Source organism: Hippoglossus hippoglossus, chromosome 15 (genome assembly GCF_009819705.1).
Source record: "Hippoglossus hippoglossus isolate fHipHip1 chromosome 15, fHipHip1.pri, whole genome shotgun sequence".
Lineage (NCBI taxonomy): Eukaryota > Metazoa > Chordata > Actinopteri > Pleuronectiformes > Pleuronectidae > Hippoglossus > Hippoglossus hippoglossus.
The window spans coordinates 5,330,448-5,348,290 of record NC_047165.1 but is presented as its reverse complement, the minus strand read 5'-3'; the positions used below and the strand labels follow the sequence as shown (position 1 = coordinate 5,348,290).

General features: G+C 40.4%; 2 protein-coding genes across 4 annotated transcripts; one reads left to right on the top strand and one right to left on the bottom strand.

The window, feature by feature from the left end:
* Positions 1-314: 314 nt before the first annotated feature.
* Positions 315-4,019, top strand: fbxo5 (F-box protein 5). Of its 3 annotated transcripts, none has more exons than XM_034608076.1 (6): positions 315-464; positions 1,170-1,797; positions 2,035-2,205; positions 2,377-2,467; positions 2,699-2,908; positions 3,307-4,019. In XM_034608076.1, the coding sequence occupies exons 2-6, from the start codon at positions 1,214-1,216 to the stop codon at positions 3,565-3,567; spliced, it is 1,317 nt and encodes a 438-aa protein (XP_034463967.1). In that variant the 5' UTR covers positions 315-464; positions 1,170-1,213; the 3' UTR covers positions 3,568-4,019. The 3 variants fall into 3 exon arrangements, with proteins under 3 accessions (XP_034463967.1, XP_034463969.1, XP_034463968.1); XM_034608078.1 differs by having other exon boundaries at positions 438-552; XM_034608077.1 differs by lacking the exon at positions 315-464 and adding an exon at positions 498-637.
* Positions 4,020-12,349: 8,330 nt separating this feature from the next.
* vip (vasoactive intestinal peptide) lies at positions 12,350-17,544 on the bottom strand. Its single transcript, XM_034608082.1, has 6 exons — positions 17,406-17,544; positions 16,449-16,553; positions 15,741-15,845; positions 14,388-14,513; positions 13,777-13,888; positions 12,350-13,287 (listed from the first exon to the last, which is right to left on the bottom strand). Coding segments are annotated over exons 1-6 (459 nt in total). The 5' UTR covers positions 17,408-17,544; the 3' UTR covers positions 12,350-13,278.
* Between the last annotated feature and the right edge of the window lie 299 nt (positions 17,545-17,843).

Sequence of the window (17,843 nt, the reverse complement as noted above, 5' to 3'; positions counted from 1 at the left end):
AAGCTTTTGAGCGATTAAGATAAAAGTATTTTGCTGTCAATATCATTTATATAATAAAACAAATAGCGTCTCTTTTTATTTGTTTCCGAAACAATAGTTAAAACAGTTCCTATCTTAATATTCAGTTCCTCAACATTTTACTAATAAAACCCTAAAGTGTTTAAGATTCGTCACTTCCGGATTTGCAGGTTTTATATCTGGTGGGAAAAAAACAGCGGGACTACGTTTATAAACGCGCTGACGTCACTACGACCATGCTACAACCCCGGCTCCCATTGGTCGATGCTTTAAAGGGCCGAACCCCGCGGTGCCGTGATTGGCCGGCGCGTTTTACGCACGGATTTCAAATGCCCAGCAGCGACTGGCGGAGTCTCAGTTCAGCGGCGGAGCATCAAGTCGGACCCTCCGCTCGGTTCAGTGGGGAAAAAGCTCGGGTTCACACCGGATAACGACACCAGTCCACGGTGAGAAGCCTCGACACGCAGCTCACATCCCCTCAGGAGGGTTCACACTAACCCGGTCTGTGGGCGACGGTAGCGAGCGGGAGGGACGGTGCTTGCTAGCTTAGCGCTACTAACTCCCGGCTGTAGAGCTACGGGACTCGAATGTCTACTAACCAAACCAACGTAAACTGTTCGTAAGTTAACGACATATTTACCACTGACACGTTGAGTTATGCGGAAAAAAAATCAAAGAGCTAGTAAATAAAGCTCGCTTCCTACTACAAACTTAATGTACGCGCGAAAATGGAGGCTACCACCCGACGTTTATATGCAACCGAACATTGTCCCGTTAACTGTCATTTGCTTTTATTACAAGAAGAAGTTGATGTTGGAAACACTGACAGATGCTTTTAATGATTCTGGCTTCCTGTCTCCCGCACATTCAACGTCACCGCCGATAACTTTCCGCCAAATCTCCACCGCCGCCGCGCCAAAACCCGTCGTTTGTTTGGTTAAACATCTGGCGGCGGAGTGTGTGAGCACATTCAGATGTTTACCCGGACATTAAAGTTGATGTCCAGTTGTATACGTGTCGTCTCAGTGTGGGTTTCTACCTGTTTCATAGCTAGCTTTGATGCTAGAGGGAGCTACGTTAGCTTTGCAATGTGAGGAGCCATGTTGTCAGAGGTTTAACACCCCCCCCTTTCATCTGTCTCCTTCATCCAGGAATCTCCACACATCCTGCAGGTTTCACCCCCAAGAAAGCCACAATGAAGTGTCCTCGCTACGACACCACCAGAGTCTGCAACATGGAGAAGAGTGCTGATACTGTGGCTGCTGTTGGGGCCAAGGTGCCACACGTCAAAGCCTCCCCAGTGAAAGAGCCAGTCCTCATCAAACCCCAGTTCCCACCTGCAGCTGTGACCAGGGTGTTGTTCTCTCTCAACAACGACACCAGGCCGGTCCACAACAAGGAGAACAGCAGCAGCCGGGAGCACGACAGGACTCTGGATGAGGGGCTGGAGGACAGCGGCTATGTGTCCCTGCAAAACAGCCAGATTGATGAGCACCACGGGGACGAGGAGGACGACCACAGCCAGGGGAGAAGCAGAGCGTCGCTGCCGCTCTCTGCGACCCACCAAGAGAGGACGATATCCCCGAACAGCTCCCCCGCCAAATGTAAAGCAGGTCACTCTGTGTCTGTGGTGGCAGCTTCCACTCCCGTGAATCGTCCCAGGAGAAGAATACTGTCATCCACACCCTGTGATAGTCACAGTGACCCCAACCTGCCCATATTGAAGTTCCAGCGGGCTGTGTGTGAAGAGCTCGCCAAGAACTACCGCAAGAATAAGAGGTAGATTTACACCCTAAAGTATTTTAGCTTGGGCATCAAATGTATGTCCACCCGTTCATTGAATCATTTACACTGGAAAGTACAAATACCTAGTTTGTCTTTATTTAGAGACAAACTATAAAAACCCCTTCAGAATCAACAACAGCCGACTCGTACTGTACCTGAGGCAGTTTAGTTTCACTGTGTAACTGTCAGGGAGGTAAACAAGGGAATTAAAGTGGTTTTCCTGTATTTCAGGTACGACTGGAGCATCGTCGACAAGGTGGCAGAGGACCATGTCTTGGATCGGGTGATCGGACGCCAGATGGGACGGGAGTACGTCGACATGTTTGCAAATCTGCTGTCCAGGAACATGAGAAATATCCTGAGCAACATCCTGGCCCTGCTGGGAGACATGGACCTCATTAGGTACGATAGAAAAGACTCGACTCAGCTGAAATCTGTATTTTATTGTGTCTGGTTCGATTGAGACCCAGTCTGAGCCATGCGCTTTAATGTAGATACTTGCCAGAAATTGTTTTTTTCACACTTGTTTTCTTGTCTATATTCATCACATCTTTACCTTTTCTGACCCTGCAGCTGTAAGAGAGTGAGCAGGACCTGGAGGAGAATCATCGGTGAAGATACCACAAGTACGAACAGGTGTCTGCAGACTGAGGAGTCGATCAGGGTGAGGAAATGCAGACAACACACACGAGGCTGCTCAAATTTAAAATATATAACACAGGTTGTACAGGAATTCGTTATTTTTGTACCTGTCATCATTCCGATTTTAGCTTAACGTGTGACTCGCAGCTAAAACTACATGTTCTGAAACGATGCATGGACCTACATCACAGTAAATCCAGCTTGTGGTTACATGAATGCATTTCTCATATATTTTTTTTAATTCTTTTTGTAGGAGTCAATGAGCTCTTTGAGACAACACGACTGTGGTCTTACCAGAGACGTGGGGGTGTCCAGAGTGGTGCTGTCCTGCATTCAGACCCGGGCCTCCAGCACGGTATCATCATCGTCCTCCACAAGTAGCAGGGTCCACAGACGGATCACTACCCCGCAGAAGGGCAACACACCCCATTCCCAATTTACACGCTTCACAGAATTCATACAGGTGCGTTTGGATATCAAGGACTAGAATTGATGATTGTTTTTATTGATTGAATCTACTTTTATTTCTTGGTTTAACATTTGATATTTAACACTTAACCCAGATATATTCACTTTATTGTCATGGAAGAAGAGGAATTGCAGCATATACATTTTAGAGCCGGGGACCATACGTTTTTTTTTGGATAGAAAAACTACTTGAATGGTTGCTGATCACTTTCCTATTGGTCTGTTAATTGATAACCTAGTATAAAGGGTGGTAAAATAGCTTTGGTGTGCTATAGCTTTTACATACAGTTGTAAGAACAATGCATTTCAAGCTATGGGGAGTACAGCCGTGTACATATCATTCTTTTGATTTCCAGCTTTAACAAACGCGCACATTTTTGTTCCTCTGTCCAGGCCGCCGACAGCCTGAAGCAGCACCAGTCTCTGCGTTGCTGTAAGCGCTGCGGTTCACCAGCGACACACTCAGCAGAGATCCAGCGGGCAACGTGCACACGCCTCAACTGTCTCTTTGACTTCTGCACCTGCTGCCAAGAGACGTTCCACGGCTTGACGTCCTGCCGAACGGTGGAGTCCAGGTCCCACTTCGTCACCTCCAGGGCGACCCCGGTCCTACCGGGTAGTGCTCGCAGCAAGAGGAACATCAGACGCCTGTGACAGGTTTATTGAGTTTTTATTCACGGACGGTTTTAACTGTGGGGCGGGGGGCGGGGGGGGGGGGTGACTCTGACAGCGAAGTACAGCCTGGGAGCCTGGAAGTGGCTTCTGTACGAGCACCATATAGTATTACTCAGAGCTCCGGCTCTACACACCTGAATCCACTGAGTGAAGCACTTGTTTACAAGACAACTGGGACAATCAACCAGAAAAGTGTCATCTGGCTAAAACTGTTGTCGTCCGTGAGCGACAAACAAATCTGATGCCAAAAAAGAAAGAAATGGAGCTTGATATGCTTTCTAATGTAACATTTTAATCATGTTTTAAATGAAATGGATGTACATGTATTGTATTGTCACTTTTAGATCGTTTTGTATGTGTATATATTTTCTTTTAAATAAATGTCAGGAAGTCTTTTCTGTAAATAGATCTTTCATAAAATTTAAACAGTTTTCCTGAGTTTCTTTATTTGTCCAAGAGCTGAAACCAGATATTAAGTCAGATATGGGTTTTATTTTACCATGAGAAGGTGATTAGTTGGAAAGAACTTTTCTACGAATGTTAATTCTTATTAATAAGCCAAATTCGTTTCAGCTTCTCAAAGAAGCGGACCCTTTGGGTGTTGGGCTGTTGATTGGTTACAACATTTAAAGACATTGTCCAGAACAAAAGAAAATTGAGATGAGCACATATTTGAAGTTTTATAGGTCGACTGATTCATTAAGAACATTTTAAACACTTTAGACATTATCCCAGTTTACATGACAGATCTGATCCTGCATATTCTGCAGGGAGATCTGCTTTGCAGTTTAAATTTCATTACCTAACAAATACCTTGAGTACAGACATCAATACACAAGTGTTAGTGTATAAATATTTTGGCTTTAGACTCACTTCTGTCGCGCAAAAATAAAATGTAAAAACAATTTGACCATATAACGCTGAATATAATATTTAAAATGACCTGTTTCTATTAGTTTTCCCAGACTTGATATCTATACTCTTAAAGTAAGAGCAGAGTTTGCATTGTTTTAAATGTGTCTGTGTTATCCAACTGTTTTAATTTGAATTGAAACTAAGCTATTTGCTACTTTTATTATCTTTGTAATCTGTGTTATTAGCCCAGGTCTCATCCTGATTTATTTCACTAGATGGCAGCGTTGATCAGGTTTTGACCGATATTGCAGCCGCAGAGAAAAGCCATCAACATCACGAGAGATTAAATCAGACAAGAGCCAGTTTCTCTTTCAGCCTCAGTAAAGTCATATACATAGAATCTGAGATTCAATCATTTCATAATTACTAAAGTTCAGAAGATTCATAGGGAAAGTTCAGAGATTAAATTTGTATGTAATGTACAAACAAATGCTAGAAAATATCATTAAGTGCAGTGGGATTACTGCCTGAATACTGCATGAAGTATAATTCATCACATCGTATATTCAAGCTCACATGCATCAACATATATTATATACGTTATATATATATATATATATATATGTTTATTCTGAGCATTGTTAAAGAGAGCCTGTGACCCAAGCATTTCATTGCAAACGACGGCTTAATGTAATCGTTGTGCTTATGACAATAAACTCTTGAATCTTATAGGATAGTACAAGTATACAAAGGTGATGCCCCCCCCCCCCCCCCAAAAGAGGAATTTTTTAATGAACGTGGAGTTCTTAGAGCCTCCACTGCCCAGTAGATGACACATTACTTATTTTACCTGGTTTACTTTTTATTTCCATTTAATTGCTCATGTCATTGATTTTTTAATAACTCAACTATGCAGATTTGTATTTGTCGTCTGAACTTTCATTTTGAGTCCCGTCATTATATAATCCATATGTGACCAGGTAAGAAATATTTAGCTTTATTTATATAAGTTTAAGTTGTTCTATCCTGGTTGTGTCTCAGTGATAAGATGATTAAATTCCTCCAGATATAGATCCTTCTAATTAAATTCTTTATAAAGACTGGATCTAAATATTGAATTCAAATAAGATTACGTTTTTTGACATTTTCATAAATTCAAGGGGAAAAATTCCTGGATCTTGATGAAACAAATCCGGTACAGATCCAGAGTGTGTACAATGAGCTGCAGCTTGATTGAATTCAAAGGAACTGTTGTGTTCTGTGAAAGAACTGCGACACTGAAAACAGTTTTAATGTTTCACAAGCACATTATAGGAGACAAAGACTTTTCTTACAGTAAATCATTGTAAAAACCTTAAAGTTTTTAAGTTATATCATTCTCTCTTAAAGGTCGTTGACACTCGGGTGTGATGCCCTGTGAGCTGCTCCTCCTGAGGTTGTGACACATCTGAATTTTTCTTCAGTAAGAATCTAAAACACCCACAAGCTTTTGGGAAATTCCTCTTAGGATAAAAATGGCCTCTGCCACTTTCCCCTTAACAAACCAGTCATCACTTGTTTAGGGGAGTGAAGAAGCTGCGAATAGCATCACTGACATTAGACTGTTACCTCTGACATTTGCAGCGTGACCCATTTGTCTCCCGCCCGTCCCTCCTGTGGCTGAGCTGCTCTTTGGTGTGTCGTGATGACACATGTAAACATCCGTCAACTCTCATGCGTGTGTCAGCTGCTGCGTGGGAATGATCCCTGTTCAGCCGGATGTCCTGTGACGTGGAGACATCCTGCAAGTTTCTCAGGAAAACACTCAGTTTGCAGCACAGTGTGTACTTTTAACACAGAAAGGCCTGATGCCTCCCGCTGGCTGCTGTGGCTGCTTGTTAGAGCTCCACAGAAAATACTGTTTAAATTCTATGGACCAGGATTCACTTGTTACTCGCAGCAATTATTGCTTTTCCAGGTGTGTCTGAGCATCGTGTGCAAATAAAATACTTTCCAGTTTCCCGTGTTTACTAGTTAGGACAGAGCACATAATAAAATGCACGTGGGCTTTAATATAATGTTTAATATGCTGCTCTGCCCCGTTACTCATATGTTACACAACAGTCACGATAAAACAGATTACAGTTTATAACATTTATTATGAATAGCTACATAAAAAAGAAAATACAAATACAACCAAATATATAGAACTTGAATTAAGGGAAACATATTTCTTTACGTAAAATATGATAAATGCTTGTTTTTCCCCCTGAATTGTTTATTAGAACTAAAATAGTTGATAAAGACGCATAATGCAAATTGAAATGCCGATATGTGTGTGATAAATCACAGACATTTGTCCGGGTCTATAATTTATTTCTTCTTTCTGGTTCATCGTTCTCCATCGTCTTGTTGAATGTACTTATTTCCAAACACTTAAACACATAAACCAGAGCAGCTCATTTTACAAGTTCACAAGCTACACCCATGTTCATGTCTTCTACTGAATTTGAAATATGAACAATTTGGCATTAGCTCCTGGTGCATGGTCATGCAGCAGAAGTAGAAAACAAACAGCTATGTTAGATTTCTATTGTCATCCAGGGAGGAACAGTAACATAATTACAGATGTAATGTAATCATATATTAAAGATGCCCCTTGTTTTTACATAGTCTTGTTTTCATCCACAGCAGCTACATTTAAAATCCTGTATTCAAACCTCCTCTTGGTCAATTCAGTTTCAAAAGTGTCAAATAAGAACGTACGTCATTTTAAAGCACTTACGTCATAAGGTCGAATCCGACAAATGAAGATACGTGACTGTTTTGTTGGCTTTAAAAAACAACACATATGATACGTGTGTTGATGTGAAAGCGAGAGGAGCAGCAGGTTTCCACCGACAACATGTGAGAAAGTGTCACGATGATGGAACTAAATGGACTATTTTGTAAAACGTCAGAGCCGCTGATGTCACTGTGGCGGCGGCGGCGGCGGCTGATTAATCTGTGCTGTGGCCTTTCACTCCCTCAGAGGCTCAGGATCATTTATCTGGCAGATTTATTGATCGGCTGCTGCAGTGACACACATCTCCAACACAGTGAGACCGGCTGCTAATTGTAAAAGGGCTTCCACGTCTCACTCTGTGTGTGTGTTAATAAATTGGTGCACAATGGAGCCTGGAGCAGTGACACCTCCTGTGTCGTTGAGGCCTTTAGAGCAACTTGCTGCACATCAACATTTTGTTGAAAAAAAAGGGGGGGAAATCTTTGTCTGTCTTTTTCCCATCATCCCTCCTTCTGTCGACGCTCTTCGCATTTTATCTGCTCAGCATTTGAAGTTCACGCTTTTTCTGTTTATTTTGCACAAATAGCTCATTTGTGCCCAAGGAAAGAGGAGGCAGGGCGGGGGTTGGGGGGGTATGACAGGGCAACTTCCGGACCATGTGAGCCTTTATGTGTGTGTGTGTGTGTCAGGTTGACGGTGATCCTGATTCACAGTGATGTCCACATGCCGATCGGCCGCATGTCACCAAAGCTGAACTGTAAAAGCCCTGAAATGAAGCTGTCACTCGATCACCTCCAGGGAAACGGGGGGGGGGGGGGAGAACATGTAGTTTATTATCGGCTGTTTGGGACGAAGATGGTCTCTCATGTGTTTTCTGTCACCTGTAGATCACAACCACAGGCTGGATGGGTTTGGTGACACTGTTTTAGTTGAACGATGAACAGGGGCCAGGAGGAGGCTGGGCTCGGCTGTGGTCACTGTGGGGGTTTTCTGTTTCTGATTATTCCCTGAAGTTAACCAAGTGCTGGAGGAACATAAGCATGAACATACAAATGTTTATTTTCCTACGAGATCAGTTTGTTCATTTTGGTAGAATTTGTCTTTGGTGATTAGGCAACGTTGTCATAACCAATATAAAGGATACAGAGCCTAGATTCACACACACACACACACAAACACACAAACACACACACACACACAGCCTGTGGTGATAAAAGGCTGCAGCACTTTCTCTATTTTTACTCCGTTTGGTCCATTAAGATCAGAGCAGTGATGAGAGTTAATGAATGAAGCCTCTCCACAAAACAGGCTGTAATCACACAAATGTCCTGGACACACACACACACACACACACACACACACACACACACACACACTCATACAAACACACACGTTGACCAGACGACACATCTATCTGCCTCACTCTGGAACAGTCAATTAAATGTGCACACACAAAGACTCACACAGACACAGACACACACATGTGGTAATAACTCATAGTCTTTGAACATATAAGGTTTAATCATGTTATGACCTGCTATTATAATGTATGACTGTACTTTTGTTTTGCAATCTTTAAATTCAGGAAAAGATGTGGCAACACTTTTTGTCTGTAATTATATAATATAATGAGTTTCTGAAATTAAAGGGGGATTTCTTCAAAACATTTTTTAGCCCAAACATTCCTCCCCTAAATAAACATGCAAAAATTATTTTATTTTATTTTACCACACAAGCCATCTGATTGAAAGCGATATTATGCTGAATCAGCACATTCCTTTAAATGTGTCATCCTCGCAGACTGACACATTTGCTTCTAAGTATAGGACGGGCTGATCCGGGTGCAGCCCTGCAGAACATTGCTTATGACATTTATGAGTCAAATATCCGCTGCCATTTTGACACTTGTAAACAAAGTGAGTCACAGCAGGGAGAGCGAGCGATTAACTTCACGCTGGAAAGTATTTGTTTGGAGGAAAGAGGATTGGATCGCTGTTTTTGAGTTTGCTTATTTCACTGCGGAAAAAAATGCCTGACGACAGCAACAACAACTGAGAATATAACGGGTTCATCTGTAGCCTGAGTCTGAATTAACCTTAGTTACTCTGTACGTTGTTTTTCAATCCACTAGTTTAAACTCATCATATAAATATGAGCCTACATTGAATTTTGGTGCATTTAAAGTTGTATAACATAAGCTTTGAGTTAATTACATGGTCAATTATTTAATTATTAGATACAATTGTTGAATATGTTGTATATATTATGGGATAATGTCATACATATGAAGGAATATGCGTATTGAGTTATTTTAAAATTCACATTCCACTTGCTTTTGATTCCTACCTACCCGTGTTTACATGGGGAGAAAGACGGGGATCATCGATAAGACTGAGAGAGAGAAACTGAAACCCACATATTTCCCACTTTTCTCATAATAAAAAAGGCTCCACCTTGTGTTCATGAGCTGCATATTATGATAATATTATTACAAATGTGTGATATATAGGATGAATCACCACCGTGTCACTAATTCGGACAGGGAGCAGCAAACAGGACACATGTTACAGAGTGTGGTCTGAATTTGGCAGATGGGTATGTGAGGTCCAATAAGGTTAAATCATCACGAGACGACAAGATGCTCTGGTTCTTTCAGGACGCTCGGCTTTATATTAAAGAGAGAAAATAAGAAAACACCCTTTTTAATGACACAAACCTGAGATGACGAGAGTGAACACAAACAGTCCATTCACACCTGAGCCCCTTCCATCACCTGCCTCCTCTTAGCGGAGCCGTCACAGAGCAGAGCTGTGGAAACTCTCAGTGGTCTGACAGAGAAATCTGCTAATGGTGCGAAGCAATGACGACACGACTGAAAGCATTTCTACAATCAGACCTTTAAACAACCTCACAACCGTGTAAAACCGTGAAAACTGGCTGAATCGGATTTAAAGGTGCAACAGGAAATGTATTCTGAAGGCTACAGTCAAGGCTTTAATGTAGTTTAATGTTATTATTCATGTTCTAATTGTACGTAGAGTTTTGTTTGAATAGTTTTTGAGCAAATCCTCTTAAACTTTGTTACTGTCAGCAAATCCCATAGAAAGACAAAACTAGTAATAACACAAGTTTGGATTATATACAGTCATTTGTTTTTATTAAAAACGAATACAGCTCCTAAAACAATGGGCAACTGTTGTTTTAAGTGAACATGACTCAAATGATGGTCTGGTCTGGGTTCTGGAAATATTTAAAAAAGCCCTAATGAATAAAAACTGCTTTTAAAACTGAAAACTGGATCAGATCTCTGAGCAGTTGTTTCAAAACCATAAATGTCTTTGTTCAAACCAAGTCAATACACAACTGAGTGTCGCTGTCCGTGGTGCTGAAGTGTTCTGGCTCACTTATCCTTCTCCCTTCCTATTTTCCCTCAATGAACATTTTATCGAATGTCTAAACAGGGGAATCAAACAAACAAGGATCCCTTCACGCAGCAGGAGACCTTCAGTTTCAAGACTAAACACCCACAACAATCAATTTCCTTTCAAATGAAGAGAAGTCTGAGTCCTGAAGTTCAGTGGTTCGCTCTGATGCTTCCAGCCCCACAACCTCTCCAGCGAAGCCGTCCATCAGGTTCATCCACATTCATCATGTGTCTGAATTGGAAAAAGCCTCCATCAGAGCAACAAATGAGGAAACTGTTTGTAAAAGAATACGGACTGCTCCCATTGATAATACTTTGCCTTGATGTTGTTTTCTTTTTGTTTCTATGAGAACATTCGGCAAAAAGAGAATATTTTTGTCACTTTTGGCTGCTCACGTCTATTTGAATGTGATATATGGATCCTTCCGAAAGAGATATTCGAACCAAACTTTTCTGTAGATCTCAAACCTGCTTTTCCGAGCACTGGGAAAGCTGCTAAGAGGTCGGACTCAGTTTCTAAGATTTAACGTGGCATTTTAAGGCAAAAGTAACGCATTCAGCACGGACCCAGATGTTTTCATCTCAGTGTCACTGAATATAACGTCAACAAGTGAAGGTCATTTGTTTCCTTTCGATATTTTGGAAACTGTCAGGCGCCGACATAAGCCTCAAACTAATGAAATCGTCAAACAATCAGCCAGACAAAACAACTCAGCTTTGAAAAATAAACCAACATCTTTTATTTGGTGAGTGGTGTACATCACTATATGCGCTACAGGCAGGTCTATGCACAGTTATAACTTCTTTGCTCTACATAGTGGATAGTATAAAGTGATTATATGCATCTGTGTCCATTGAAAATGTGTCCTCCTTCCTCTTGTATCTATTTTTAAAAACAAATAACCACATTTGGATCCTCTAACACAACCAACTCAGCATTTAGATCATGATTGCACCATTGAAAATGTGTCCTCCTTCCTCCTGTATCTATTTTTAAAAACAAATAACCACATTTGGATTCTCTAACACAACCAACTCAGCATTTAGATCATGATTGCACCATTGAAAATGAATGGAACATTTAACATGACAGACGTCCCATTTAATTGCCCTGTGTGTCATAGTACATTACATTTTAAACATTTTTTTTAACATCCCAATGCATCAATCAAATTCTCCATTGTAATGACTGTATATGTAGATGGTTATAAGTTTTAAATGTTACTGAAAAGTAATGGTCCTGTATTGAAAGTTAATGGAACAATTAGTTGGCAGAAAATGAATCAGAACCCAATCATACAGATGTTCTATTGAAAGTTAATTGGACACATGTTTTAGATCGGTGCCCTGAAAATAGATGAAATAAATAAAAACAATGTTCCATTGACGTTCAACAGGTCAAATGTCAATAGGTTAAATTTTACTCAAATCTATTCCATTAAATGTGATTAGGTGAAATGTTTCCATTGAAAACTAATAACACTTATCTTGAAAATAAGGTGACAGATATGAAACGTTATGAAGATTTTTAATGCTCCATTGAAACTTAATGGATAATAAAAAAGTCTTATAATCATATTAAGAGTAAATTGGGCCGTGGATCCGTTTCAGTCAGTGGTACAATCGGTTGCAAAGCAGCTATTCCAATAAAAAAGAATTGTAAAAGAATTCATTAAATATCAATTGGACAAGTGCTCGACCGAAATTCAATGTAAATATTGACAAGTGATGCTGAGAATCAATCAGACAAAAGTTTCATTAAAAATTAAACTTCAACAGGTCAAACAAATTTCACTCAAGTTTATTGGAACATTTATTCCATTAAAATTACTCTCAGGAACTATTTCCATTAAAAGTTTATAGTGCAACAATAATCTTGAAACAAAAAGTGACAAATATTACATTCATGTTTGAAATAACTATACTTCTATTAAAAGTGATGGGGCCATGCTCCAGTTGGAGTCAATAATTCATTTTGAAAGCTCATGGTGCCAGTGTCCCATTGAGGAGGAACTGGACATGTTCTCCATTGAAAGTTAATGGAACTTTTACGCATGAAAATTCATATGAATTCAATATTTTTTTCCTATTTAAACAAATGTTGGTCGAACATAAAACGAAACAGTAGATCCACTGAAAACCAATAGTAAAGGTGTACTATCAGAACTAAATGCTGCTCTACTGACATTCAAATGTTTGACTGAAAGTTAACGGGACAGATTCCCCCTCGGTTTTAACACGACGGTGATTCCTTACAAAAGCTATCAGGGCACAAATGTTTCCATTGAAAGTCAATGGAACAACGTTGATCTGAGAAATAAAGTAAAATGTGGTACTGCTGTTCATGGTAACTGTCACCGGACGCCATCTTCAAACGCTGGTTGACCAAACTGCTCGTGGACACACATGTTGCTCGATTCGGCCCCAAAAAAAACTTGTTGAGCCGCAAATCTTTAGTGATTAGTATTGTGTGTATATATACTGTGTATATACAGTGTAAACATGTACGGTGTGGATGGATAGATAGAGAAACACATCATCGTTGGTTCATTTGACTTTGACTGTCCTTTGGATTAACACGGTGTTGTTTTTTTTGGAATGGGCGGTTTGATGAGGATGAGTTGAGGTATTCAACGCAGGCCCCTCCTCAAAGTGGCTGCAGGGAAAGAAGGGGGGGGGGGGGAGAAGAAGAGACGTTATTCATCTGGAACAACCGACAATCTGACTGAGACGAGATTTACTGATTCAGGATTGTTCAAATGTTAGTGTGTCCTCATAAGTTTGTTTACTTCTTATAATGTATGTGGACATTAATGTGTTTATGTCTCTATGAGGAGAAATCTGAGTTTCAGATTGAGGACATGTTATGAATGTGAAGGTTTTTCTGTGACTTCTCTAAAGAACAGTTAAGACATTGTTTTAGGTTTTAAAGTTATAATTAGGTTAAGGAATGTTTCAATATATCAATGAGGTGCACGCTTCTATTAGTACAAGTGTGTATATGTGTGTGTGTGTGTGTGTGTGTGTGTGTGTGTGTGTGTGTGTGTGTGTGTCTGTGTATGTGTGCGTGTGTGTGTATGCGTGTGTGTGTGTGTGTGTGTGTGTGTGTGTGTGTGTGTGTGTGTGTGTGTGTGTCAGCACCCACCAGTTGAAAGTTGTTTAGGAGGTGATCTACATTGATGTCGTCGTAGCTCTCCTGGAAGGTGTTGGGTTCGTCCCTGGACTCTTCTGCGTCGCTGGCTCCAGGGTCTTCCAGGCTGTGTGCAGACGAAAAGATTTGTTCCACATTATTTTATTTGAAACAAAACTTTGAAAAGTATCTCAAACAATCAGAAAAGAGATAATGGGGAAACATAAAGAAATGCCTCACAGGCTTAAATCCCTCAAACATACATTACACTGTACTGTATATCTGCATGTTCTGCAGAATCATTATATCCAATGAGCATTTATTTTACAATCATTGGTGATTTACCTTCATTCATTCTTATATATACATTAAAATTACTCTCAGGATAAATTTGAAAGGAGAAGTCGACCATGAATACAGATAATTTACCATATTTGATAAGCTTTGCACAGGTTACTAATGATTTTAGAATGATTTTTTTTAGGCAAAGTTATGGTATTGTCAGTAACTTCAGATGATGCCTGAGCTATTATACATTTGCAGGTGGAAGTTATTTACCTACAGTCATCAAATGGTGACTGACTGATACCACGTTTCACAGACAAAGGTCTCAGGAGGACTCGTACCTTCTCTTCCCTGTTAAGACTGAGTTCAGGTATTTCTTGACGGCCATCTGTTTGCGGAAGCGGCTGTAGTTGTCTGTAAAGATGGCGTCTGAGTGACGCTTGACTGGCTCCTCCATCAGCTCGTCACTGCACAGAGGAGAGATCAGGAGGAAGAGAGAGAAGAGTGAAGGTATGAGTGTCACCGCAGGTCAGAGGGCAACAAAGTCAGTGCAGATCAGGATCTGATTCATCGTGTGTGTGTGTTTGTGTGTCTGTGTGTGTGTGTGTGTGTGTGTGTGTGTGTGTGTGTGTGTGTGTGTGTGTGTGTGTGTGTGTATGTCCCTCCTGGCTGTATAAGAAACATGTAATGACGCATTAATGGCATAAATTAACCTTTAAAAATGTTTAGTCGATTACAAAATGCATCATCAAGCAGGTCGGGTCCTTTCATTGTAAATGTCAGGTCCTCTCTGTTTGACACTAAACAGTAAAGATAAAACTTCACCTCTTTCCTACAGCGAAACTTACATGTTCATTATTTTGGAAAGACAGATTTAAAAGTTTCTAAATGTGTTTTTTAATCAAAAAACTTTTACATCATTTATTCCTATTTCACTTGATTCAACAGAGTACAGGAACTAAAAATGCCGTTGATGAAATTTGGGGAATCAAATCAGATTTTTTATGTTTGCTTTATCAAGAACTTTGTGACAGTTCATCAAGCATTGAATGTTTTGATAGAAATTTCTGAATATTTTTTTAACACTGTTAACTGATAAATTAGAAAAGCCCGAATCTTTCAACGAACACGATGTTGCACAATGAAAGTTTGCTCATTTGTGAAGCGAAACCAGACATTGAAAATAAAAACTTCTGCATCTATTTACATTGAATCTACACTTATTTTCTACTTTAACCTCTTCATGTTGTCCACAACAATGAAAATGCCTCATATTTATCACTGTGTCAACTATACTTTTATAAATAAGTGTGCATTTTGTTCCCATAACAATTACCCACCAAGTCAAATTCCTCATGAATTCATCAGTATGCATTCAGATTAACATCATCAGTTCATAAGAGGAGGAGGCTGAAGTTGGCTTCATGGATCTGAAACTATCTTTGAAGCCTTTGGCCTCTAAATGTTATTTTACTCCGGGTTTGTCAGGTCAAACTATTCAATTTATGAAGCTTAGACCTGGAATTTGACAATATCCAAATATTATAAACATGATTAACCAATTTGCCAATAAATAAACGAGCACAACTCGAGGTTTTGCTTTTGCGCTCGACTCCAAAGCTAAATCCAGCCTCGTCCCCTGCCTGTGTTTCTCTCCGCCCTCCGGAGCTCTGCGGACGGGGAAGGTCACCTACCTGACCCGCTTTCCGATCAGAGACTCCAGGTACCTCCGCGCTGAGAGCTGCCCCAGGAGCTTGCTGTATCCGCTGGTGAACAGACCGTCTGCGTGTCTCGTCGGTCTGTACAGCATCACAGGACAGTAGCTGCATTAAAGTCTGAGCACATTTGATGGATTACAACAGCTGCAGATGCGGAATGGACGCGCACCGGCTCCAGTTCTGGTGATGTCCTGGTTTATAATTGCACTAAAAGGAGGTTTGGTTTTTACGCAGGAGACTTTTGTACTTATTCATCTAATTCTACTGATTACATGTAAAGTCTTAGCAGGTTTATTTAATAATAAGATACAAGAACAGGCTATTACCTGTATTAACAGTCTCTTTACACATTATTATAAATAGATTATATACAGATTATAGAAAATGAACTACTCATATTATTGAGGCAGGTTTCCTCTGTTCACATTGCAATTATTCTATCTTTGTGCCAAATACCTGTGATCTACGACCTTTGGCATCAACTAGACTTCACGAGAATAAAGAGACACAATTTTAAAATGTGTTATTTCTGACATTAGTGATTACAACAAGCATTTAAAAAGCAGAAATTGCCGTTTGAATGAACCGGAGCAGGAGTCAAATCCATCCACAGGTCTGATTATAAAGCGCTGGATGTTTTTTTTTTTTTTTTCTGTGGTAGAAAGAACACAGGTTTCCCCTCACCTCATGGATGTGTATGGCAGACTCAGAGTCCGGGAGTACAACACACTGCATAGGGCTATTAGGAGAAGCAGCTGGGGGCCGGTCCGTTGTAACATCGCTTTACACCTGAGGGTGGAAACGTTGACTGGTTATTCTCCCTCCAACCTGAACACGATGAGCATTCCAGGTCATTTCAATCAATGGAAAGAACATCTGACACTATCCACTCCCCACGAACCCTGTAGGTTTTTATACATTATCTTACAACAGTCAGGTCGTAAACAACTGGTGATTTGCTCTGTAGCAGAAAAGAAGAGTAGTTTAGACACGAGGAGCCGTTTGGAAACGCAGTAAAAGAATCCAATGCGTAATTACGCACGGCTCGGTCCCGGACTAAATATTCTATCACACTTCGTAGATACTGCAGCTCTGTTGGCTCATTTTTAAACGCGTCAGGCTTTAAGGTGTTCCACTAAACCTAGGAATAAATGTACTTGTTGAAATGTGCGTTTTCCCAGATTAGTAAAGGTTTTAACAATACAGATCTTTGATTCTTTTCCCAATCGCTACTTGTCTCTTGAAAGAAACAAAACCGATTTGACACTAAGAACGTTTAGAACATTGATCTCTGGCAAACTTCTCGATTTACTGTGAATTCTGACAGAGGAAAGGAAAATACCAATGCGTAATTACGCAGAGCGCGGTGAGTATCGTTGGACATCTTCCGTGGAGACGCTGCAATTTAGCTGCCGCCAAAGACCAAAATCCAAAGTAAATATGTAGAAACTGCTGCTTAAATTACAACGAGCAATTGATTCGACATAAAACTCAGCAACATTCGTTTGTAAATTCTCATCCAAAACCCGTTTGGAGCGCGTAAAAAGTTCAAAACGACTAAAAAAACGGAGATCAAGTGGAGTGCACTGTCTCAATTCAATCTTTAAAAAAAATAGCTTGAATGTAAAAATGAAATCTTACATGTGCTCTGGAGAAAGTTGTCTGCGTTTGGCTCTTCCTCCAAAGTCCTGATCTCACTGTATGTCCACTGATGATCCGCCGTTTCCTGACTGTCTCCTTCTGCTCGGTCTGTGGCTCCGCTCCTGTTTTATACACCTGGATGTTTCTCACAGAGCAGGAGGGGACATCATTCAATCAGGGGCTCGAGACGTCAGTAGGTCGCTGCCTTCGTCATTAGACTCGCTCACAGTCGGAACCAAACAGACCTATGCACTGTAAAACCTGACAAGTTAGGTCAACTCAAACTGTTTGCTGAAACTGATTGCCTTGTACCATTTAAGTTTATTAACTCAAACAATTTAAAATCTACAAATTATTTGATTTAAGCAAAAGTAACTCAAATATTTATTGATGAGGCAACTTGGGTAAATAAAGTTAATATTGCCAATCCCTATAAGT

Excerpts from the sequence above, each read along its gene's own strand:
- vip (XM_034608082.1), bottom strand. Across the intron at positions 15,846-16,448 it reads CTGCCATACACATCCATGAG|ACCGACGAGACACGCAGACG; the intron begins GTGAGGGGAAAC and ends GATGCTGTACAG. Across the intron at positions 13,889-14,387 it reads GTCTTAACAGGGAAGAGAAG|CCTGGAAGACCCTGGAGCCA; the intron begins GTACGAGTCCTC and ends GTCTGCACACAG.
- fbxo5 (XM_034608076.1), top strand. The coding sequence starts at position 1,214 with ATGAAGTGTCCTCGCTACGACACCACCAGAGTCTGCAACATGGAGAAG. Across the intron at positions 2,468-2,698 it reads AGACTGAGGAGTCGATCAGG|GAGTCAATGAGCTCTTTGAG; the intron begins GTGAGGAAATGC and ends TTCTTTTTGTAG. Across the intron at positions 2,909-3,306 it reads GCTTCACAGAATTCATACAG|GCCGCCGACAGCCTGAAGCA; the intron begins GTGCGTTTGGAT and ends TCCTCTGTCCAG.